This window comes from Pelodiscus sinensis, chromosome 1, assembly GCF_049634645.1.
Source record: "Pelodiscus sinensis isolate JC-2024 chromosome 1, ASM4963464v1, whole genome shotgun sequence".
NCBI classification, from domain to species: domain Eukaryota; kingdom Metazoa; phylum Chordata; order Testudines; family Trionychidae; genus Pelodiscus; species Pelodiscus sinensis.
Window position 1 is genome coordinate 59494728 of NC_134711.1, and position 25738 is coordinate 59520465.

General features: G+C 41.6%; 1 protein-coding gene across 6 annotated transcripts in view; it reads left to right on the top strand.

Moving 5' to 3' along the window:
* The window catches only part of MON2 (MON2 regulator of endosome-to-Golgi trafficking), a 166470-nt gene that overhangs the window by 13310 nt on the left and 127422 nt on the right, over positions 1 to 25738 (top strand). For 5 of the 6 annotated variants that reach the window (XM_075930840.1, XM_075930828.1, XM_075930836.1 and 2 more), the window contains 4 exons: positions 5181 to 5308; positions 9848 to 9979; positions 22248 to 22377; positions 23109 to 23206. In XM_075930840.1, coding sequence (XP_075786955.1) covers positions 5181 to 5308; positions 9848 to 9979; positions 22248 to 22377; positions 23109 to 23206 — 488 coding nt within the window. Of the gene's footprint in view, positions 1 to 5180; positions 5309 to 8327; positions 8603 to 9847; positions 9980 to 22247; positions 22378 to 23108; positions 23207 to 25738 lie in introns of those variants that run through there. The other variant, XM_075930848.1, reaches the window with a different exon arrangement.

A 25738-nucleotide genomic window follows, 5' to 3' on the forward strand; every position in this document is an offset into this window, starting at 1 on the left:
TTTTTTTTTTTTTTTTTTTTTTGTCAGGAAACTGTTGTGCTAGAAGTTGAATTTTTAATGTAGATGGGTCTCCAAATAGTGGTAAATAGGCTTTGAAGGTAGTGTTCCATTGAGATAGATGAGTGGCTGTTTCAGTTCTGTGGTTTGGCTACAGCCTTAATCCAGTGTTACTGTATTAGTTTATATTCTGAATGTTCTTTGCAGTCTCTTAACACATTGTTTGAAAGGACTATAGTTTATCTATACTGAGATTTAATATGTTCTTAGCATTTTTGTACATATGTTGCAGAATTAATGGATCTTAAGAATGTTATATGTTTCTCTACCTTGAAGCCAGAGCATAGGTTAATGAGTTCAATATCAAATTTTTCGACATAAGGAAAATGGTCAGAATTCTCATCAGATGTAATAGATTCAGAAGAAGGAATTTTATTCTCTCTGTGGACCCACTCTGCTTTCAAGTCACTGTTTTCTTGTATCATTCACATAGGTAGTTAAGGGATCTTGATGATATTAAAAAGCATACACCTGTCTGGTATAGCACTACTTGTAAGCATCAGTAGTTAGATTACTTTGACTGAAAGACTAGAGAACCATTTTCTCCTATCTTTTCAGTTGGCTTGCTTGTTCATTTGTCAGCACTTTTAATGTTTCCCGTGTATAAGTAGTCATTTTCAGGTGTATTGTATTGTTGTCGCAGAACATCAGAAATAAACATTTTCATTTTTTTTAAAACCATAATGTTTTGATTTTGAGTGTGTGGGTAAATTTCGGGAAATGTGAATATTCCAGATATGGGGGATTTTGTTGACCCTGACCATGAGCATTGACTAGCTGACCTTTGCTACTACAGTATGTCAGTACTACTTTTATAAAATAGATTATTTGAGAGGAAGAAAGGAAACACAGCTATAAAGAATGACATTAAGTTTACTATGCCTGTATCTTTTGCTAATGCTTGGTAGTGACCCTATAAATATTCTTCTAGTCTTGTATACTTTTCAAGATATCAGCGTTTTTTTGTTTTGCTTTAGCTCAGTGTTTGCACATTTAAATTTAGTCAGTGTCGCTTCAGTTTCCTGTATATCCCATTTAATCCCCTAACTTTTGGGGAGCCTGTGTACATGCATGCATATTGTTAAAGATGAAGAATATTTTAGGTGAGAAATTGATGAGGTAAACATTGCTACTGCTACAGGATTAGGGAAATTTACAAGATAGTTCATTGATTCATCATGAGAAATTTCTTCTTTTTTGATGTCAATTCTTGTTTTTCTCTAAAAGAGATAACAAAATATGTTTATCCACTCTACTGGTTTAAAAATTGAAATTTAAAGATGAACTGAAATGCTTTTAAAAATTATAAATGGACTGTTTAATAGCATAATAATTAACAAACTCTCTCTGTTTTAAAATTAAAAATGCAATAGATAAATTCCATAACTAGTTTTTTTTTAAATTTATCAGGACCCGAATTCATTGTTATGGCTTCTCCTGGAAGAGTTTTGATATAGCTAATAATTGACACATTCTTCCTTTTTCTCATGGTTTTGAGTATTTGTGATCTCTTCAAAGTTTCAGAAGGGAAAAACCTTGAGTTCAGATCATGATGGATAAGTATCACAAACACCTATTTAAATTTTAAAAAGATGCACTTATAAAATTTACTTCCTTTAGACCATCCATGTTTTCACTTAGACATTTTCTTTTAATAGCTGACGTTTCTGTTCTTTTCTGATGTGGTAGATAAAGTATCAAGTTGTTTTTAATCTGTATTTGTTATTTTAAGGAATACTAATTAGGGATTTGAGAGGGAAGTGGAACTTGGTGCTACTAAATTTGTCTGTTGCTTTTAAAATGGCAGTTAATTTCCCAGATTCTGATTGTGTTGATAATCTGGAGAAAACACTTGCTTTATCTGTATCCATATATACAAGTTTAGTACAAATAGGCCATTGAAATCATGATAGAATGCTTCATCAGGCAGTGTCAATACTTGTAGTATGGATGTAATAGTATAGTCGATTAACTGATAAGCAAAAGCTTAAATGTAAATGCTATAGACTACATGCATTTCCTTCTCCCTGGCAGCAGATTTTTTTAACCGCAGTCCTGGTGTTCGATGGGTCTGGGACTACCCCTGCTGCAGCTCTGCATTTCAATTGTATTAAGAGTCAGGTGGGCAGGCAGTCCAGCTGAGTTCTGGTTTGCACCAGGTCCGGGAGCTAAGCCCCCCCTAGATAGGGACTGCTGCTACCCCGCACTGCTGCCACTTTCTCAGAAGCAGCAGCACAAGGCGACAGGCAGCTGGTCCACGAGGGTAGCTGGTTTTTAAACCGGCTCCCCTTGCGGATCAGCTCCCACCTGACTCCCTACGCTACTGCCTTTGATACAGTGGCTGCCGGCCCTGCCTCTGAGGACTATAGAAGAGTTGACTAACTGAAAAAAATGTCATGAGGTTACTCGCTATTCATTTAACCAATATTTAACATCCCTATCTTGTAGTGGCATGTAATGTACATGTGGCTACATCCTACAGTGAAAGGCTATCTTTGTTCACACTCACTGTGGTGTGTAGCAACACGTGTCAGTGAAAAACTCTGGATATGTGAAGGCAGCAGGACGCGTATGTTCTGTTCGTATCTGCAGTGCTACTTTTAGCACTGCGAAGAGCACTTCTTGGGTGTGTACAAAGCTCTGTAGGGTATGTATCCTGGAACAAGGGTGGGCAATAAAATGCCTGGTGGGTTGCAATATTTACCTTTGCCTCCATAGGTATGGGCAATTGCAGCTCCCATTGGCCGTGGATCGCAATTCCCAGACAGTGGGAGCTATGGGAAGCAGCGCCTGGGACACCACAATTGCCCGTACCTGCAGAGGTGCAGGTAACTATAGCAGCAGCTCACCAGGGGCTAACTCTGGGAACTGGATCCAGCCTGCGGGATGGTATTTGCCCGCTTCTAGAAGTTTAGGCATGTGAAGCATGCTTTGTCTAATCTGTGCCTTACTGTAAATGCTGTTGTTTCTATTCTACCTTTGCTAACTGGGCATGTAGAGTCTATACTCTACGGGGTCACATGACATAAGCATAGTATAGATGGGTTTTTATTTAAATGTACAACATGTGTGATATTAAGGTTATCCATTGTCTTTTCAGGTTTTTATCCTTGTCTCCTAATTATCAACTCTTGACTCCCTTTCAGGACTTAACTAGGAATCCTGTGGGGGGATAAATTTCCAATATTTTTCTTCTTTATTTGTCATTTGGAATTCACTGACAGTTTTGGAAAAATATTACAAACGAAAAGCACTTCAGTTCACTGATCAATAATTTGCAACTCATGTTGTTAGAGAACTGTGGAACATTTAGCAAAAGATGATAATGCTGGGTACAAATTTGAGTTCCTGTACTATCAGATTGATTTGTTTAAAATAGAGTTTTATAGCTGACTTTCAATTTTGATGTTGGATCTATAATATCCAGATCTAGCTATCTGTCAATAAATTGTTTATATTACACTGTTGCAGCTCTGAAGAAACTGCTTTTATAGAATGTAGATTTGTTTACTATGTTCATTATGGCTGATCCTTTGAGTCCAAGGACATAACATCTTTAGAGGAAACAAACACTTTTAATATTCATCTAGCCCTTTTTTTGAGAAGTTTTATTCCAGAGGCTAATGCCTCAGTTTAAATTCCTTTCTGTTGCTCTTGCTGTTGGTTTTCAAATCAATTGTTGGATCATTGAGTAATGAAACAAATCCTCACTTATGCTTCAAACTTCTTTGAGTTTTACGTAAAAAGCAGATTAGATCTGCTACTTGTAATCCTAGCACAAGTATAAGTTTTGCTTATAAGAGCTATGGTACAAAAATGATGTAACTTTTGTTTTTCTTAAACTCATGATATCCTTACATGAATGTCATAGCCAGGGTTGTAAATGACCACTCATTTCCCCCCAAATATATAGGGCCATATGGTTGGCGATGAGTACTGCTTTGATTTCTCACTCCCCCATTTGCATTAGTATGCATTTATTTGTGATATAGCACCTCTTTCATGTAGTGCATTGATACCCAACAAAATGAGGAGAGCATGAGTTTGAAACTCTTTGAAGAGCCCAAAAGGGAGGAGAGAACTTTGTGAAGATTGGGAGTTGCTTATGACCATGGATGAACCAAAGTAACTTTAGAATGAAGTTTGAGGGTTAGGGAGAAAGAAAGACAAAGATGAGAAGACAAGTTGAGAAGGGGCAGAATGAGGAGAGCAAGAGGGGTTCTGGAGATTAGAGCTAGACATGTAAAATCCCAGTTAATCAGTTAACTGGCTAAACATTAGGTTGACCTATCGTTTAACTGATAAACTGGGCTGGGGACCTCTCCAGCCTGGCTGGAGCAGCCCCCAGCTCGTGGGCCTCCTGCCAACTCCCAGCCTTTGCACTGGTGCTGAGGCTGGCACTGCCAGCTCCAAGCCCTTGTGCTGGGTCTGGGGCTGCTGGCTCCCAGCCCCTGATTCCAGGCTCCCATCCCATGCCAGAGGATCCCCTGCCTGCAGAGTGCATGGGCTCCCCATGGACAGAGAGTGCTTCATACACGGGTGCAGCACCTGCCTACGGGCTCACCATGGACAAAGTCTGGACTCGGTGTGGACACAGACTGCTCTAGACAAGAGCAGCCTCTATCCACAGTGGGCCCCCTGTGAGGCTGGAGCAGTCTTCTACCCACGGCAGGTGGGGAGCTGCTCAACTCCCCCCACCCATTAATGGTTAATGCTTATCAGTTCTGGTAAACCATTTTGGGTGATGCTTTCCAATTAAGTGGTTACCTCTTCATGTCCCTAATTGGAGCACTTTGCAAAGGGTTAAGAGAAGATAACTAAGTGAAAGCAGGACAAGAAGTTCATTGTCAAGTCAAGTATTTGGGAGAGTACTGGCAGTTCTCTCACCTTTTATCCAATTTCTTCTCACCAATGCAAAAATATCTGCCATAAATTTCAAGATTGGAGATTCTTCTGGGGTTTTGTTATTGGCTAGGATTTCAATAATTGATAAGAATTGTTTTATGACTGAATATTATAATACTTTTATGGCATGTTTTGTAACTAAAAATTACTTGTCTTATATAGTTCAAATCAGCAAACTGTTGAACTTTGACCAACTTCTCTTATCTTTTGTTCAAAAGCATTGAAAGAAAGCAGCTCAGAGGTAGTTCAGCCATTTCTAATGGGCTGTGGGACAAAGGAGCCAAAGATTACTCAGCTGTGTCTAGCAGCCATACAGAGGCTTATGTCACATGAAGTTGTTTCAGAGGTAAGATGGATGTTATCGGAAAATAGCGTATTGAAATATTTGAAGTATTTAATATTTTAGCAAAGATATAACTAGTATAAGACTGATTTGTAAAGCTGAAACTCATGTATGTATATTAAAATGGATATAATTATGTGGGAAATGCCCTTTTGAGTTGCAAATACCATTGTCATAAACAAAATCCAGTCCACCACTTTGGAGTCAAAGGAAAAGTACATGATGTGACTGCCACAAATCTGCAATTGGGCAGTGTCCTTTCCTGACCTCAAGTCCAATTTTCAAGTTTTGATGTGCAGGAACTTTGTCACCAAAGTAAGCAACATGACCAAAAGGGGCTAGTTTTCAGTGGCTAATGATAACTTAAGTCACCTTAAGGCTACTTCTTGATGCATCCCTATTATTGATAAAGTCAGATCATCTTGTATCTGGTAGTTGCTGCTGGCAGTATATATGAAATGCTTCCAACCTTCCAAGGCCTTATTTAAGCAGCATCTGTGTTTCAAATACATCCAGTCCTGGTTTCATAAATCTGTACTTCTGATCGTGGTTTGCCTTCTTTTGGCTCCAGACTGTATGCAGATCCACCAGCCTATTTGATGACATAGCATACAACTGTTACTGCAGTCTTTAAATATCTTTGTAACATCGAATGGTTCTGGTTTTTTTCTATGTGGGTCAAACAGTCCACAAAAGTAATATGTAGTAAAAAGATAAACAATGCTATGTTTAGACAATTTAGAATAATAGACATATTCTTCTGGCATATATAAGTTACTGAAGTTTGTAACCATGTTAGTTTTGAAGTTAATTGCTGCTGCTGCTTCAAATGCTTGCTCATGTCCATTCAACATTGGTGTGTGTGCATGCCATATTCACTGGGGCTAGAAGAATTTTCCCTCAGCAGTATCCTTTGGAGACTGGGTCCAGTGCCCTCTGGAATGGCGCTTATCTGCCGCACTATATAGGGCACCCCAGGATCCCACCCTCCCCCCAGTTTTTTTCTTGCTACCAGTGGTGGTGCTTGGAAGAGTGCACTCCAGCCTTAGCTGTAGCTTTAGTTAACTTTCAATATTCAGTTGTAAATCGTTTCCCTCTAGATAAGTATGTGTAAATAATTGCAGATTAGCAGTTGGTTATTTCCCTTTAGGGACTCAGCCTGGGGATGGGGCATGCCCTGCTACACTGACTTTAAAGCCTGTGCTACATGCAGTAGGCCTATGCCAGTTAGTGACCTGCATGGTCACTGCCTTCACTGTCTACGAGAGAGGCATATCTCTGACAAGTGTTGGATTTGCATATCTTTTCATTTCAAGGATAATAAAAGATAAGGTTGTACATTTAAAAGCCCTAGTCATGGAGCCTGCCTTCACTCCCCAAGACCAGCTCTTGGATTTGGCACTAAGCACCAGTGTGTCAGCATGGTGTGCTCTACCAGTACTGTCAGCCTGGCATTGGTTGTTATTCCTGGCTCTTATCTAAGAGGTCGAGGAAGTCGGACAAGAACAAGTCCTCTGGCTCACTCAAAGACAAGGCCTGGCGAGCAGATCATGCAGCAGATGTCCGCCAGATAACCCCTGGTGCAGGATGGTCAGGGTAGTCCTGCTCACTCCCCATTGTCTGCCCCAGATGTTTACGTCCCTTTTACGCCAGAAACTTTTCAGTTAGTGCAGCACATTTTGACTATGTCGGACTCTGACATATAGGGAAGCCACCATTTGCCCTAGGTTACTGAATTCCTGGCAATCTCAGGGTATATCTACACTTCATTCTTCTTTCGAGAAAGGAATGCAAGTGCAGCTGAGTGAAATTGCAAATGAAGCACAGATTTGAATTTCCCGTGCTTCATTTGCATAATCGCGTCCGGGCGCTATTTTGAAATACCCTATTTCAAAAAAAAGAAACGCTGTCTAGACGCGGTTATTTAGAAAGAAAACCCTTCTTTTGAAACTACCCTTACTCCTTATAAAATGAGGTGTAAGGGTAATTTTGAAAGAAAGATTTTCTTTCGAAATAACCGCATCTACACAGCGTTTCTTTTTTCGAAATAAGGTATTTCAAAATAGCACCCGATTATGTAAATGAAGCGTGGGGAAATTCAAATCAGCGCTTCATTTGCAATTTCGCTCAGCTGCACTTGCATTCCTCTCTTGAAAGAGGAATGCAATGTAGACATCTCCTCAATCTCCTATCCAGACAGACAGTAGAGCTCCTCATGGTTCCATTTGGTCTGAGAGAGAGAGACTGGGACTGGACGCTATATCTGAAGCATTTCTAGCTTCCGGGAGTGGGGTATTCCCCAAATGGACTTGTTTATGATGAAACAGACGCAAAGTACCCCAGATTCTGCCTTAGGCCGTGTCTGGAAAAAAGCTCCATCACAGATGCTTTTGTTATTTCATGGACCGGGGGTCTCATTTCTGTATTCCCCTCAATTTCCTGTGATCAGCAAGGTACTCCAGAAAATCAGGCAGGATGTGGTGAATGTAATACTCATTGCGCCATTGTGGCCATGCCAGCATTGGTTCAGCATGATCATGAGTCTACTGGTGCTGGTCCCTGATCCGTTGCTGTTCTGTCAGGATCAATTACCCAGGACCACGGTTGCCTTTTCCACCTGGGTCTGTGACCCACTATGAAACCACAAGAGCAGGCCTGCTCAGTTGATATGCAACAGGTGCTCCTTGAAATTAGGAAGCTCTCGAGTAGGCCTGTCTACATGGTGAAATGGACCTAATTTTCGATCTGGGCTGTATAGAGAAGGATCTTCCCTACTGATGCTCTGCTCCAGCTGATCCTTGTCTCTTACACTTGAAGCAGGAGAGTCTTGTGCTGGCTTCAGGCAGAGTGCATCTTGATGCTGTTTCCACATTTCATCTACCAATCCAAGGCCGCTCGGTAGTCTCTCATGATATCACAAAATGATTTTTGAAGGGCCTGGACCGTAATCTGGTCTTAGCTAGGCTGACAGGCCCTCCATTTGAGCCACTCACCTCCTGCTCCATCACTTCTTTCTCTGAAGGTGGCATTTCTTGTGGCTGTTATATGGACCAGAAGGGTGTTGGACTACGTGATTTGACATCGGGTGCCCATACATGCTTTTCTTCAAGGATAAGGTACAACTTAGACATCACCTGTTCTTCCTGCCCGAGGCAGTGTCAGTGTTCCACTTGGGTCAGGATATCTTCCATCCAGCTTTCTACCCCAAACCTCATACGACCGATGAGGAGAGTTATCTCCATGCTTTGGACATCACAAGGACACTGGCTTTCTACCTGGGGAGAACAAAGTCCTTCCGTAAGTCCACACAGCTTTTTTCCTAAGCTGATTACATGCAGGGTCTTCCAGTATCTTCACAGAGGATCTCCAAGTGGATTACCTCATGCATTTATATGAGTTGGCAGATGCTCAACTACCCCCAATGAGGAGGGCTCATTCTACCAGGGCTCAGGCCCCATCAGTGGCCTTTCTTGCCCATGTCCCAATCTACCATATTTGTCATGCAGCAACATGTTTGCATCCCATTATGTCATCACACAGCACACTTAGGATGATGCAGCATTCAGCAGAGCCATGTTGTGGTCTGCATGTCCATAAACTCCAACCCGCCTCTGCAGATACTGCTTAGTCACCTATGTGAAATGGACATGTACAAGTACTCAAAGAACAAAAGACAGTTACCTGTCTCCATAACTGGTAAAGAACAATAAATAGTCTGGCAGCACCTTAGACTAACAAAACATGTAGACGGTATCATGAGCTTTCGTACAACCCTCTTCTTCAGGTGACTGGAGTATTAGAAGTCCAGATCCAAGAATAAATAAGGGAAGGTGAGGTGTGGGGAAGGGGAGGAGGAGCAGCAGCAAAGAAAAAAAAGAGAAAAAAAAGTAGTGAATTGGATGGATTGTTCAAGTTACAAGAGGCTGATAAGAGCAAATTGCATCTCTATAAGTACCCATTGTTTGTTTGGTTGGTTACGTCATTACGATGTGGAAGGTAGTGTATGAGCCAGCCAGCTGATATCTTTATTCATTCCTCTCCTGATAAGAATCAAACTTGTAAATGAAGTTAAGTTCCAGCCCTTCACTGTGTACTTGCACAGATTCATAACTGGTGTTCTTTGAGATGTACTGCTCATGTCCATTCAACTTCCTACCCTCCTGTCGGAATTTTTCTGGCAACTGAGGATGGAAGAGCTTGGGGGCACCTTATATAGTGCAGCATGTGTATACCACTCCAAGGAATGCTGGACCTGGTCCCGTACCAGTTATGGAAAGTGGTAACTGTCTTTTCCTTTAAGACAGCTTGTGGTTCTGGTTGAAAAACAAAGTGTGTGCACAGATTGACAAAATGATTAAAACATATGCCTTAAGTAGAGGAGGATCATTGTGACAAAGAAACTAGTATTATATTCTCTGTATTTATAAAATTGTATGGGAAAATAGATATTTCAGTAAATTTGTATTTTAAATGTATATGTAATCATTGTATTGAATACAAAGAGTAAAATTTAATTGCACATATCAAATGATTTCCTTATAGGCTGCAGCTGGAAATATTATTAACATGCTCTGGCAACTGATGGAAAATAGTCTCGAAGAACTCAAATTACTTCAGACGGTTCTTGTACTTTTAACAACCAGCACAGTTGTCCATGATGAAGCACTCTCTAAGGTAGCAATTTGTTATGCAATGATGGTGTTTATTTTGGTATGCTAACCTACTTACCTCAGAACGTATTTGCTTCTGAAACACAGTTTAGGCCCTTATTCTGCAAAGACTTGTTGAAATATTTAGACCTTTAGACAAAAATATTTTTGGAAGAGTGAGGGAACATTTAACACAAAAAGACGCTTTGTACTTACAATGAATCTTTCATTCAAATATTGCAAAGTACTTTACGAACGAGGAGGGTAGTATTATCCACGTTTTGTATAAAGGAAAACTTGAGTATGGAAAAGCTAAGTGAGTTAATCAAAATGAAATATTCTGCCACTGTCTGCTTGTAAATGTTAACTAACAAGTTGGGGCTTACCTGTTCAACAACTACCGCTATGATACCCTAGTAAAGTGGTCTCTAGCCTTTTTACACCCAAGATCACTTTTTAAATGTCAGGGCAAGCCGAGATCTACCCCATCCTTCCCCAAGACTCCAGCCCTTCCTTGAGGCCCCACCCTATCCATTCCCTTCCTCTCCATCACTTGCTGTCCCTGGCCCTTACTCACTGTCGCTGAGTTGAGACAGGAGGTGAGGGTTGTAGGGTGGGAATGTGGGATTTTGGTGTGGGAAGGGATGAGAGGTGCAAGCTCTGGGAGGGGATTTGGGTGCAGGAGGTGGAGAAGGGGATGCTGGCTCAGGGAGGGGACTCCAGGCTGGAGAGTGTTGAGGTCAGGTGGAGGGTTGGGATGCTGAGCCAGCTGCAGGCTTGTGGATGTGAGGGTGCAGGAGTTTGGGTTGGGGTGTATGAGGGACTCAAGGCACAGATTTGTGGTGTGTGGATGGTGCAGGGTGCTGGTGGGGTCTGGAAAGGGGACAGGAACAGAGTGCTATATGGTGTCTGGCCAGGGGGAAGGGTGCTGGTGGGAGTTTGGACTGTGCCAGGGTGCTGCGGGCTGGTGGGAGCTGGGGAAGGGTGCTGGTAGGGGGTCTGGCCAGGAGGAGGGGTCAGAAACAGCTCAGTCGGTACCTGGGGATTCTGCAGCTACGACCAAGGTCCGGGGTCTCAGGAAGAAACATGGGCTGTTCTTCCCCTCCCACAAACAGCTGGGTCTGTCGTGCGGGTGGGATCTTCCTTCCCCTTGCTGCCTTCCTGCACAGGAGGAGGGGTGTATGAGGGACAGGGGGAGTAGGAGTCCAGGGACTGCACCAGCTTCAACTTCTCAGGAAGTGCACGGCTGTCATGGGGAGTAGAGGAAGAATGTGCACGCTTCCTGAGAAGTTGGAGCTGCTGTGGTCCCAGGACTCCTACTCCCCCCAACCCTCCCCGCTGCGCAGGAAGGTAGCAGGGGGAAGGAAGTCTCTGGCAGCACAACAGACCTGGCTGTTTGTGGGAGGGGAAGAGCAGCCCGCGTGTTTCCTGAGACCCAGACCAGGCACGCAGCTGCAGGACTTCCCCTCCATGCTGCAGGAAGCCAGCACTACATCCATTTTCACAGGAGGTAGTGTCAGCGTGGGCTCCTTGGAAGTGGAATGGAATAAGAGGGGGGTCTGGAAAGCCTCATGATCTTTTGGCTGTGCCCCTGCAATCAACCAGTTGATTGTGATTGACGGGTTGGTGACCACGGCCCTACTGTATGATTTGCTGTTGAGTACTAGAAATTGAAATATGTTGTAGGGATGTCAGGGTGTGTCTAGACTACAGGGTTTTGTCTACAAAAGTGGACTTTTGTCGACAAAACTATACCTGCGTCTACACTGCCGCTGAGTTCTGTCGACATAACGTCAACAGAACTCAGCAGTTTTGTTGACAGCTGTAAACCTCATTCTTCGAGGGATAATGCCTTTTGTTGACAGAGTTCTGTCGACAGAAGGTGTTATTACATTACATTATCCTTTGCATCTCCACTGTCATGTCGACAAAGTGGCTTGTTTTGTCGACAGAACTGGATGTAGTCTAGACCAGTGGTCCCGAACATGGCGCCCATGGGGCCATTTGTGTGCCGGAGCTGGCCCGCCCGGCAGCCTCTAAAGGTTGAGGACCACTGGTCTAGACGCTCTTTGTTGACAGAAGCTTTGTCAATAGTATCTGTGAACAAAACTTCTGTCGACAAAAGCCTGTTGTCTAGACGTACCCTCAGTGACTAGTCACAAGCTTGTTGACTAGTCACTCCCCTCACCTTTGCTATCAGAAGGAGGCAGCAAGAGGGGGGGAAAGGAAAGGGTAGTTCAAAGCGGCAGTGCCATGTGGAGCCCGTGGTCAGCTGAGGACACCCTCGCTGAGCTTGGACTCCGTGGGGTGCTGCCTCTTTGAAACACTGCGTGAGCCTGTTACATATTTTAAATATTTTGTTGCATATTTTAAATATCCTACATGTTATAAAATAAGACTATTAAGTAATTAAGTATTTATTTTAATATTTGAAACCTTGTAAGGCAAAAGAGAGAATATTTTAACAAAAGCAATATTGGGAAATTTGGGATTTGCCTTAACCCAGTAAGCATGGTCTACTCTCAGTTACTTTTCATTGGTAATTATAACATCAGTGGCAAAGTTCAGAAGAATAGAAGATGGCAGAATTTTCATAATGGAGCTGGTATGTACACGTGTCTGAATTGAGGAAAGCCGCTTTGCAAAGCCGCGGGGGGGCTCGGGCAGCGAGGCAGCCCAGGCGCGCCTGGGCTGCTCCGCTGCCGGCTTCCCCAGGCTTTGCAAAGCCGCGGGGGGGCTCGGGCAGAGAGGCAGCCCAAGCGCGCCTGGGCTGCTCCGCTGCCGGCTTCCCCAGGCTTTGCAAAGCCGCGGGTGGGCTCGGGCAGCGGGGCAACCCAGGCGCGCCTGGGCTGCTCCGCTGCCGGCTTCCCCGCGGCTTTGCAAAGCCGCGAAGGGGCTCGGGCAGCGAGGCAGCCCAGGCTGCCTGGGCTGCTCCGCTGCCGGCTTCCCCGAGGCTTTGCAAAGCCGCAAGGAAAGCCGGCAGCGGGACAGCCCAGACGCCCCGCGGCTGTCCCGCTGCCGGCGTCCTCAGAGGGTTTGCTCCCTGTCTCCCTGGTCTGCTGGTCTCCAGCAGACCAGGGAGACTGGGGGCAAAGCCGCGGAGGACCCAGGCGGAGGGACCGTGGTGCGTCTCGGTCCGCCGCCCGCGTCTTCCTGGTCTGCTGGGGTGGGGGTGGGGGCGCAGCTAGTACGCCCCTCCCCCCCCGCCCCTCAGCAGACTAGGCTTTTCTCCGGACGCCTGTGGCAGAGCAGCTGGGGCGCTGCCGGTTGGTCCTGCAGCGCCGCTCTGGGCGCTACTGGACCAACCCAGCAGCACCCCAGCTGCTCTGCCCCAGGCGTCCTGATTTAGCCGCTGCTGAAACTGACCAGCGCTGACTACAGGAAGCCCGAGGCAGAGTTGCTCTGCCCCGGGCTTCCTGGAATCAGCTGCTGATCAGTTTCAGCAGCAGCTGACTTGGGGACGCATGGGGTTCTTAAGTTGATTCTGTATGTAAGTCAGAACTGGCGGTCAGTTTCAGCAGCGGCTGAATCTGGACGCCATTTCTGACTTACATACAGATTCAACTTAAGAACAAACCTACAGTCCCTATCTTGTATGTAACCCGGGGACTGCCTGTACTCAGGCTGTCACAGCTAAATAGAAGGATAGAATGGATCAGGAATTACCATATGTTACAAGAGTCCCTTCATGGTGAAGCGGACAAGTAGCAGTTTTACAGTAATGGGACCAAAAAAAGGTTAGCAGATTATACATTTATTATAATGAAGCATAAATCCAGTGTTTCTGTTAAATCCATGATTTTTAGTATCTAATAACAATATGAATATAAGCTCCTAGACTGATATTTTGAAGGTGGTGTTCAACTTGCCTTTGAAAATGAGGACTGGGAGGTTAGAGACATAATGGTTGGTTTGTGAAAAGTGTTTATCCACATGTGATAGAGCATTTTTGTCTGTTTTCATTTTTCTGTGTGAGTTCATTCCACAACAGAGTGCTCATCTTGTTTCATCCACAGAGTTGTTACTGGGTCAGTTAGCACACTGGATGAGGTACACCACAAGTGGTGATAGGCTTGTGCAGGACCTATGCATTTTGAAAGGCATGTTGTGGATTGTATTGATCCCAAATACTATAGGAGGTATAAACAGGAGAAACTAGAAATCCTAGTGATTAAACACAACTGTGATATAGTTGGCATCATAGAAAATAGGTGGGATAATACACATGACAGGAATATCAGTGTAGAAGGGTACAGCTTTCTCAGCTAACTGTGGTATTGATCCCCACTGGGTCATGGTCTAAAAAGTATGGTCAGATGCCTGATGAATCTGCTTAAGGCTGGCATGCCCAATTTAAAAGCAACAGAGCTTGTTAGAAGTTTCGCACATTCATGTTTTGTCTGAGTTGGAGTTAAAGATTGCTTTGTTTTTTCTATCTTTGCTTCCATCCTCTGCCACCAAGCCACTTCATGTTGAGCTGTTCCCAGTGCCAGATGTATCCTCCAGATTGAATGGAATTCTTCATGCTCATACCAGCCACATTGTTCAACATTAATTTCATACCGTTTTTGCATACATTGTGATACCACCATAAAGGGGAAACCCACTTTCCATAGCCATTTCAAATCTCATTGTACAAAATATACTTTCTGATATAGTCACCTCCCATTTTCCTGACATGTTTCTTCCATCGCTTGGTATACGATCAGTCTTCTTGAAACTAATTGTCAATCCACAGTTCTTGTGTGATGCCAAAAATCTGTTCAAGAAATCTTACAGGTAAGAAAGTCAGAAGGACATGCAGAGCAAAAAAAGGGATAAGGTGTCATTATATATCAAAGATGAATACACTTGCACTAAGATTCAGATGGAAATAGGAGACAGACTTATTGAAAATCTCTTGATAAGGATTAAAGGGGTAAAAAGACAAGTGTGTGCTGTAGTAGGAGTCTACTGTAGACTACATAAGAGTATGTCTACACTACCACCCTAGTTCAAACTAAGGTGGTTAATGTAGGCAACCAAAGTTGCAAATGAAGCCCGGGATTTAAATATCCCGGGCTTCATTTGCATCTTGCCGGGCGCTGCCATTTTTAAAGCCCCGGTAGTTCAGACTCCGTGCCCGCGGCTATACGTGGCACGGAGTAGGTAGTTTGAATTAGGCTTTCTAATTCGTGGAACGAGGAGTAGCGGTAGTTCGAATTAGAAAGCCTAATTCGAACTACCTACTCCGTGCCGCGTTTAGCCGCGGGCACGGAGTCTGAACTTCTTTAAAAATGGCGGCGCCCGGCAAGATGCAAATGAAGCCCGGGATATTTAAATCCCGGGCTTCATTTGCAACTTCAGTTGCCTACATTAACCACCCTAGTTCAAACTAGGGTGGTAGTGTAGACATACCCTAACTGGGAAGCTTTTTAAACAACAAAAATCCAGAATGTATTTTGCTGCTCTCCTTTCTTCCTTTGTTCAGAATTCTGAAATCTTACCATCTCATGATCACTGCTTCCCAGGTTGCCACCCACATCTACTTCCCCTACTAGTTCCTCCCTATTTGTGAGCAGCAGGTCAAGCTGTGCATGGCCCCTTCTCAGTCCCTTCAGCACTTGTACCAGGATGTTATCCCCAACATTCTCCAAAAGCTTTCTGGATTGTCTCTGTACTGCTGTATTGGTCTCCCAAGAGATGTCAGGGTGATGAAAGTCCCCCATGAGAACCAGGGCATGTGATTTGGAAACTTCTCTTAGTTGTCTGAAGAAAGCCTCATCTACTTCATCCACCTGATCTGGTGGCCCCAGCATACACCAACCACAACATCACCCCTGTTGCTCCTGCCTCTAAACTTAACCCATAGACTCTCAATAGGTTTTTCTCCCTCCATATTCTGGAGCTTGGAGCAGTCATAGCTCATTTTTCTTCATTCTTTCCTTTCCCCAATTTTATGGAATTAGTTTCCCGGATTGTCTGTGTCCAATATACGAGTTTAAAACAACTTAAAATTCATGCTTCTGTATAATGCATTTTTGTCTGTTGTTACAGGTAATATCTAAGATTAATCGGCGAGGAGTCCTGTGGCACCTTATAGACTAACTGAAGAATCTGTGGACACAAATCAGATATTAGGAACGGCAACATACAAAAACCTGTAGGGGAACACTTCAGTCTTCCTGGACACACAATTGCAGATCTAATGGTAGCCATCCTGCAGCAAAAAAACTTCAGGACCAGACTTCAAAGAGAAACCGCTGAGCTACAGTTCATCTTCAAGTTTGACACAATCAACTCTGGAAAGACTGTGAATGGCTTGCTAACTACAAAAGCAGCTTCTCCTCTCTTGGAATTCACACCTCCAGATCAGCTACTAGAAGTGGGCCTCATCCTCCTTGATTGGATCCACCTCGTCATCTCCAGCCTGATTCTGGCCTGCATATTTATACCTGCCTCTGGAAATTTCCACTACATGCATCTGACGAAGTGGGTCTTTGCCCACGAAAGCTTATTTCAGTTAGTCTATAAGGTGCCACAGGACTCCTTGCCGCTTTTGCAGATTCAGACTAACATGGCTACCCCTCTGATATCTAAGATTAATGTAACTGAAGATTAGAGAAACATTTTCATTTGTTTTTCAGTGTATATTTGTGCATTTGAAAGCATTTTGTACGTGGATAGAGTGACTGTGGTTGAGTGCCTTAAAAGCTGTCTGGGTTATTTTTTGTTTAGGAGCTTTCTTTTCCCCATTCCATTAATGTTTGTTTTATAGGTTTGCATGATTATAGTCCAGATGTACACATGAGGGAACAAAGGAGCATTATCAAGGGCCTCGCGTGACTGCAGCCTCTGTGGCAAGTTAGCTCATTAAGGCAACAGAAAATTGAATAAATGGTATAAACAGAGCAGAGAATCATTCAGGATCAGGGTGGCTAAATAGTAGGTACTTTCTTGGACTTGACTATTTAAATTATTAATGTTGACGACAAACCCTGGGATGTAGTTTTGGCATGTGTGTTGTCTTGATAGTCAGGCTCATAAGCAGCAGGGTTGGGAGCCCGGTGTGCTGGGAGCTGGGCAACCCAGCTTAGTAAGGAATTGGGAGAAGACTGGCAGGGCAGCAGGGCTGCTGGTGGAGTGGGATGGGAGAGAGCCAGTGAGGAGATGGGTGGCCAGTCTAGGGCTGGGAGAGCTGGTAACGGGGACAGGTCTGACCTCCCTTCATCCAGCAAAAACCCTCCCAGTGAGATCAGAGAGTGCCAGACCAGGGAGGTCCAATAATAAGCCAACCCAACTGATCAAGATATTAAAGGAGAAGTTTCAGTGTTGGCATGGTGACTTGAGAAAATGTAATACTGGAAGCCGTTTTTAGGCTTTTTTTTAATTGATGAGATTTGAAGTTGAGTGTTGTCTTTCAAGTCTATGTTGTTGATTTCTTTGATAATCCCTTGTTGAAGGTTTTCCTTATAAGCAGTCAAAATGTGATACATATCATTCAGTGTTTTTTATCTTCAGAGTTTATATATTTAACCTTTTAGTTGATTTAATTTAGTTTGCATATAACTCTTACAGGAGCGATCTCACTAAAATATCTGTAACATTGAAATATTTATCTTGTTCTTAAGAAATCTAGCAGACTGACTAAAACTGAACTCTGCTCCTTGGGTAAAATCTTCCAAAGTTTGAACAGATAGAAACTTTAATCCACCATACTTGCAAGAAACAGAGTTAGTAATATAAAAATCTGTAGCAACATACAGTCTTTCCATCTTGTAAAAGATTAAACAGTTCATGTAAGAAGTTTACATGGAACAGTTTGTTTCCTATGGGAAAAGGTGTCTGCCACCTGATACTGATATCAGATGGCTAACAATTTATAGCTTAAAAATACAGTAGAAACTTTACTTTGGCTGCCTGTAACAAGTTAATTTCCTAGATGATAATTTAAAAGGTTTCCTGCTAAAGTGCAGAAGGTTTTAGTTAGCCTACCACAGATAATGGGAATCATCAAGTGTTTCGTCAGTTTTAGGAGATTATTGAAATATAAAACTCTCTTATCCTTTAATATCTGTAATGCTAGTGACCGATACTGATGCAAAGCAAGGGTGATCATAGTCATTCAGATATTTATCAATACTTTTTTATGTAGAGAGAAAGTGAAAAATATGATTTTCCATTCTTAAGGTAATAACTTCACCAAAGTTACCTCAAAGATCTTTTCAGAACTCTTTTGCCATTTCATTTTTTCCAGACAGACATTTTAAAAATGATGATCTATGTTGAGGGTAAAGAAGCCATTGTTGAAAGCGACAGTATAGTTATACGAACAGAAACTACTCAGGTAGACTTTTATTCTTGGTACTTCACAACCTTATGTATGTCCTAAAGTACAGCAAATATGGGCAAGCAAATTTCAGAGTTACACAGATAAACTCTACTTTTAATAGCTGGGCCTCTTGTTTTTTTAATTAACATAGCACAATGTCATTTGTCATTTTCAGCAAGAACAATGGGGAAATCTGGCATGATCCATATTCCCCTAAAACAGTAACATTCAATGTAATTCCAAACCAGTCCTATTACGAGAGAGTCAATACTGTTAGAGATAAAGTGTGCCCTTAGTGTCTTCACTAAATATATGAATGTTGGGTTTTTTTAGTTGACGTTAAGTGACAAGCATAGCAATCTCTGCAGGAATACCTTATATTGAATCTTTCTCCTATTCTTAAAAAGAAAAATGGTTCTGAACCAGCCTTTGGGGAAAATTTACTAATAGCTCTCTTTGTGAGGCATGCCATTCTGGCCTCACTTAACATCAGTATGTCTAATATTACTTAGTTTTTCTTTTCTCGGTTATTGCTTTTGTAGTTTTTTCATTCTGTGCTGAAGAAGTAAGACAGACAAAAGATAGCAGGCTTTAGGAGTTCCTTTTCTCATGTCTAACCCCCACATCCATGTTAGGAATGTAATAGTGTAGTCGATTAACCAATAAGCAAAAGCTCAAACGTTAATGCTATAGACTACATGCATTTTCCTGCCTTGCCAGTAATTTTTTTAGCAGGCTGTCCTGCAGCCCGGCTCAGTCCTGGCTTATGCCAGGTCTGGGACCTATCCCCACTATGGCTCTGCATTTAAAGTGTATTAGGAGCGAGACGGGCAGGCAGCCCAGCTCAGTTCCAGTTCATGCTGGGTCCGGGAGCTCAGCCCCCTTCCAGGCAGGGGCTGCTATCACCCTGCACTGCTGCCTCTGTATCAGAGGTAGCAGCGCAGGGATACAGGCAGCTGCTCTACAAGGGGAGCTGTTTTTTAAACTGGCTCCCCTTGCGGATCAACTCCTGCCTGACACCTCGGCCTGATGCCTCTGATACAGGGAGTGAGGCTGGAGCGTGCTGGCTGTTGGCCCACCTCTGGGGACTATAGAATAGTTGAGTAACTGATAAGAATTCATAAGGCTAATTGACTATTCATAGTCAGTTAACTGACATTTAACATCCCTAATGCGTGTCTTTCCTTGTGGAACTTGAGATTCAGTTTTTATAAAATGAGCGTTATGAAATGGGCTTTATCCCTAAATTATTATCTCTTTGTCAGCGATGGTGTTTTGAGCAGAAGCAGCATCATTGGTAGGGAAGATAAAACATCTAAAAAATTCTTCTCTTAAGGAATTCTATCAGGAACATAATAGTAAGACATTCTTTATTTTTCACAAGCTGAAATTAAATTGGTGTGTTAATTTTATAACAAAAAAATGTATCTGCAGTCAGAGGCAACATGATTGGGTGGGAGGGCCATATTGGGTCATTGCCTCCCTCAGTTTTTTGCCAGAGTTTGTTGGCCCTAATTTGTCACATGGTATGACCAGGCCCCTTCCCTGCATATCAGCAAGCTAGTAGCTAAGTTAATTGTATTTAACTTCTCAGAATTCCCAAACAGGTATGATGTATGTTTCAAATTGATATTGGGCATTGTGGAAGGCTTGGGATTTGGTAAAATCAGCCACCTGCCTAATGATTGCTTCCAAAATGTTCTCCGGGTCTGCTAGGAGCCAGAGAGCCAGGTCTTGCTGCTTTTTCTGTCTGAATTTTATGTTTTCAAACATTATTGTATTTTTGTTTTAAAATAATACCTTAGAAGGCCAGTGACTGAAATCTGAAAATTGCAATTTGGTGTCTCCACAAAGTATGGCATAGGCTTTTTCTGAAGAAAAGTCATTTTTGTGTGACCTAGTTAAGAATGTTTGGTAATCATGTTGCATGTGCACGATAGATATTTTTTTACTCCTTTGACTCCTTAGTCCACTTACGTGCATACTTTTGAACAAATACTGAGCGTCACTCAGGCTTAAAAGGGTGAATGAGGTTGTGTTGAGCATGGTTAGTGTTTGATGTGTTGTTAATCTCAAAGATGGATGAGACTTGCATGGTGTCTGCTTGCTGATTTGGTCTATTTACACTATTTTTCTTTGATTTCTGCAATATTACCATTTTTTCTAATTAACAGGTATCTTAACATTATTTAGTTCATGTGACAGTTTGGATCACAGAAATCCCCTTGAGACTGTCACTTGATGGGCTAATCATACCAGTGATCCTGCCTACATGCCTAATGGGATGCTCCACCACCCTCTTTTGCTGAGCCGGAAGGTCTTGTCTCCCCAGCAAAAGGACAGAGTTGGGGTTATAGCTCACAGCAGAGTAGCATTGAGGACACTGAGAACAATTCAACTCTGGGAAGGCTCAGTCACGGGGACTTGACACTTGATAGAGGCAGCGAGAGGAGAGGCAGGAGGCACTGCGGAGATGGTGTTAGGAGGAACTGGCTTTTAAGCCAGCTCCCCCCAGCATCATCTCCTGTTCCTCCCCCTTTGCTGCCTCTCATACAGAGGCAGCAGAGGAGGGGGGAAGTGAGTACTTCAGTACTTGACTCAACTACTCAATAAGCTTAGCCTTATCGGGTAGGCAAGTACTTGACTACTAGCTTACATCCCTAACAAAAAGTCTCATTTAAGTGGTTGTAAGCAATGTTCCCTCTAACTTTTTTCATCCATGTTTCAAAGGGGGAGCATTATGGAGCCCGGAATCAGCTGGGAACTCAGCAGCTGACCCTGGGCTCTACAGCGCTTCGGCGTTTTAAAGGGGCAGCACCGTACAGCTGAGCTGTGGATCAACTGTGCGGCAGCTGCCCTTTGAAACACCATCTTGGGGCTTCAAAGTGGCAGCACTGCATAGCTGTTCCCCAGCTCAGCTGTGCGGCGCTGCCACTTTGAAGTATCCTTCCCCTTTCCCCTGCCCCCCCTTTGCTGTCTCTGTCTGACAGAGGCAGCAAAGAGGGTGTGGTGGGGAATTGACTAGTTGATTGACTATCCGATAAGCATTTGCTTATCCGATAGTCGACTAGTCCTTAACGTCCTTACTTCACATAGGAATTTGTTTTGTGCTGTGTAAAGAGACTCAGTCAGTCATTTACAGAAAGTGAAAGCTAAATAAATATTTAAATATTTGTGCAACTCAACACGTTGTAGTGTCATCGTGGTTGAAGTGCAAAAACAAAATAATTTAATTTATAAAATAAATTATTTCAGGAGAAAATGTGTCATCCAAATACAAATGAGCAAATTTCTACATGAAATACATAGTAAACCAAGAAGCTATTAAAATATGCATTATTAATATACTTCAGGCTGTGTTTGTGAGAAACTTCTTATGAATTGTTATAATTATTACTGTTTGAGGTATTATAAATTTGAAGAGGAAACAACTTGTTACCATATAGTGTGGTAGTAGCATTAAAATACAAACCATAGGGGAAAGTAATTACTTGCCATAGATAAATGTGATCCTATAGTTAGTCCATGTACTAATACAAGAGTGAGCAGAGTTAAGGTTGTGTACACCTCTTTAACTTTGGAGTTTCCTGACCTAAGTGACTAACAATATAACCTTAATGTTATCTTAACATAGTTATTTTAACGGAATAAGTATTAAATTGTATTTTACATGATCACTTATTGTATTTGAATTGCCTGTAAATTTATTATAGTTTTCATAGGCATATCTCTAAATCAGAATTTAATTATTACTATGTCTAATTTCCATGAGGTCATGGGAACAATGAAAATACACTTTCCACAGTAAAATCCAGAATTTTTTTTTATCAAAGTTTAGTTGAGCTTTTCAGACGTATAAAAGATTAAATAAAAATGTCCCCTCTAGGGTATCCTGATAAATTATTAGAGAAAAACTGTTATTAACCTTATTAGGTATAACTAAAGAAGACATATTATATTAACTGGAAATTGTTTATGGCAGGCAATTGTCCTTTGCTTTCGACTTCATTTCACGAAAGATAACATCACAAATAATACTGCTGCAGCTACAGTGCGACAAGTAGTTACTGTTGTTTTTGAGAGAGTGGTTTCTGAAGATGAACGATACAAAGGTAGAAGTATTTTAACCTGTTTTCAAGAGCTATATTTAAAACACAAGAATGATTATCTTGGTCAGATTCTGAAATATATCAATATATTGAACACAAAGTTCCTATATTCTGCAAAAATCAGATTATCTCAGGCATAACTCATTCAATTTTGTTGCATAAGATGCACTTTTTTATGTAGTCTAGTACAATGTAGTATTCTTATTCATGATAATTTCCTCAGCCCCTTTCCAGTCCCTTTTTACTGCATAAACAGGCCAGAATGCTGTAGAGTTCTAAAAGCCTGGAGGGAATTTCCCCAGTGAAGAGAACAGAAAACAGCCTTAGGACTGGGGTTTGCCTTAAAGTAAGGATTGAAGGTAGGATGGCCCTGTTGGGACAAGATTGTAGCATGTAGAACTGTGGAGATTGAATAGTTCTGTGATTTATAGGTAGATAGGGACAAGTTAAACTCTTATGTTGGAAGGCCCCAAAACAGCCAGAATTGGGTGAGCACAAAAGTGACTTAAAGTTACCATTTCTCCTCCTCTTCTGGGCTATAAATTCTGTTTTTCACAGCATGGAATATCACCCATTATTACAAATCATTAATAAAATTAATAAAATTCTGACCTGTATTTTTGAAACTTTAAAAGAGATGTTCGTAGAGCAGTTTACTCTTTGTGCCACTTTTTATAGGCATAGATACTTAATTTTAAACATCTTTTGTTCACAAACTTTTTTTTTGAACACAGGTGTTACTGATCAGCCAATTCCAGTTCCAGGAAACAGTAACAGAAGATCTGTCAGTACTCTAAAACCATGTGCTAAAGATGCGTATATGCTTTTTCAGGTATTGGTAGATATTTTGTAGGATTCGTACTTAATAACACTGCAGTTCTGAACAGTTGTTTTTGTTTCTGAAAAGCAGATGAAGTTTCATAACTGAAGTTTTAATTTTTGTTGTTTGATAGTAGAGATGTGGGTTGTGCTTACAAACAGAATATAAAGGCACATTGCAATGTGAATATTGTATTAGTAAAATGCAGATATTTGATAATTATTCATTGCATAAACTAAATTGTTGAAGAGATTATAGTAATGGAGCACTTGTGTGACCAAAAGGATTTTACTCATATAGTGTCTTATTTTCTTTCTTCAGTTTGATAGTCTGTTAATTAGGGATGTTGCGTAATCACAGACAACTCATGCAATTTACTCAAAAAATAATTGTGATTAAAACAATTAATTGCAGTATCAATTGCACTGATAAGCAAGCAATAGAATCCCAATTGAAATTTATTAAATATTTTTATGGTATTTTCAATTATAGTGACTTCAATTACAATATAGAGCACTGTATACTTTGTACTCACTTTATATTATTTTGAGTACAAATATTTGCATTGTAAAATATTTAAATCATCTTATACATGTACTATAGTGCAATATCTTTAACATGAAAGCGCAGCTTACAAATATAACTTTTTTTGTTACATAACTACGCTCACACAAAAAAAAAAAAAAAACAATGAAAAGCTTGAGCTCCTAGAAGTGCATTTAGTCTGTCGTCTTGTTCTGTCAAACAATCTTGTTTACATTTATGGGGGTAATGCTACCTGCTTCTTATTTACAGCATCACTTGAAAGTGAGAACAGGCATTCACATGGCACTTTTGTAGCCAGCATTGCAATGTATTTACATGTTAGATATGCTAAACACCATCATGCTAGAGGACATACTTCCATGCTGATGATGTATTTAAAAATAAAATGCATTAATCAAATTTGTGACTGAACTCCTTGGGGGAGAATTGGTTGCTTCCTGCTCTGTTCTATCCACATTCTGCCATATATTTCACGTTATAACAGTCTCAGATGATGACCCAGCACGCTTTTCGTTTTAAGAACATTTTCACTGCAGATTTGACAAAACACAGTTTCAATGTGAGATGTCTACAGATAGATAAAGCGCTTGACCTAAGGTTTGTGAATCAGAGGTGCCTTCTAAAATCTGAGAGATATGAGGTGTGGAGCATGCTTTCAGAAGTCTTAATAGAGCCGCACTCTGATGCAGAAACTACAGAACCTGAACCTATAACAAAGAAAACCAATCTTCTGTTGATGACATCTGACTCATTAGCCATAAGGAGTCCTGTGGCATCTGAGAGACTTTATTAGGCTTTATTAGGGCATAAGGTTTTATGGGTAAAACTCATGGTAGCACACACAAACCTGTAGGGGAACACGTAAACCATTCTGGATATTCAGTACTGGATTTGAAACTAGCCATCCTTCTGCAAAAGAATTTCAAAAACCAGTTATAAAGGGAGACATCTGAATTGGAATTAATTTGCAAATTCAGCACTATCAATTTAGGATTGAATAAGGATCTCGACTGGTTAACATATTACAAAAGCAATTTTCCCCTCTCTGGATATTCATATCTCCACATCAAATGCTTGAATGACCATCCTGACTTCATTATCTTTGTTAACACAAACAATTTCTCCCTTATATATACACTCCTGCTTCTGTAACTTTTGCTCAAGTTCATCTGATGAAATGGGTTTTACCCACAAAAGCTTATGCCCTAAAAATCTGTTAGTCTCTAAATTGCCACAAGACTCCTTGGTGCTTTTGCAGATTCAGACAGACATGGCTACGCCTCTGAGACTCTGACTCATTAGGTGAACGTGAACATGAGTCAGTTTGTACTGCTTTGGATCATTATGGAGCAGAACACATCAGCATATGCACATGCTCTGGAATAGTGGTTGAGGCATGAAAGGACTTATTTGAATGTGAGGTGAGCTAAATATTCATGTCTTGTGACATAGTCTACAGTGTCATGTGAATACTGGTTCTTGCTTCAGGTGATGTGTAAACAAGTGGCATCTCCTTCAAATGTAAACAGATTTTTTTGAATGGTTGGCTGTACATGAACTAGAACTGAATGGACTTGAAGGCTCTAAAGTTTTACCCATTTTATTTTTGAATGCAGTTTTTTTGTACATAATTCTACATTTGTAAGTTCAATTTTCATGATAAAGTGTTTAAGAAAATAAGAATGGCCATATTGGGTCAGACCAAAGGTCCATCTAGCCCAGTATCCTGTTACCCCAGAGACCCAGGTAAGCAACTGAATACTTTGGGCTGACTATGATTTTGAGTGTCTCTGCACGGAGGTTTGGTTCGGCCTGGCACTCCCGTATATAATCACCGGTAAGAATGACACCGCCAGAGTCCAGAATAAATTTAAACTCAATTATATTATAAATTTGAATAAACACAGCAGTTAACAACATAAACGACAACCCCTGACACTTTTTGTCACACAGCCAATCCACACCCACGAAGAAATAGAAGATAGTACAGAAAACCCG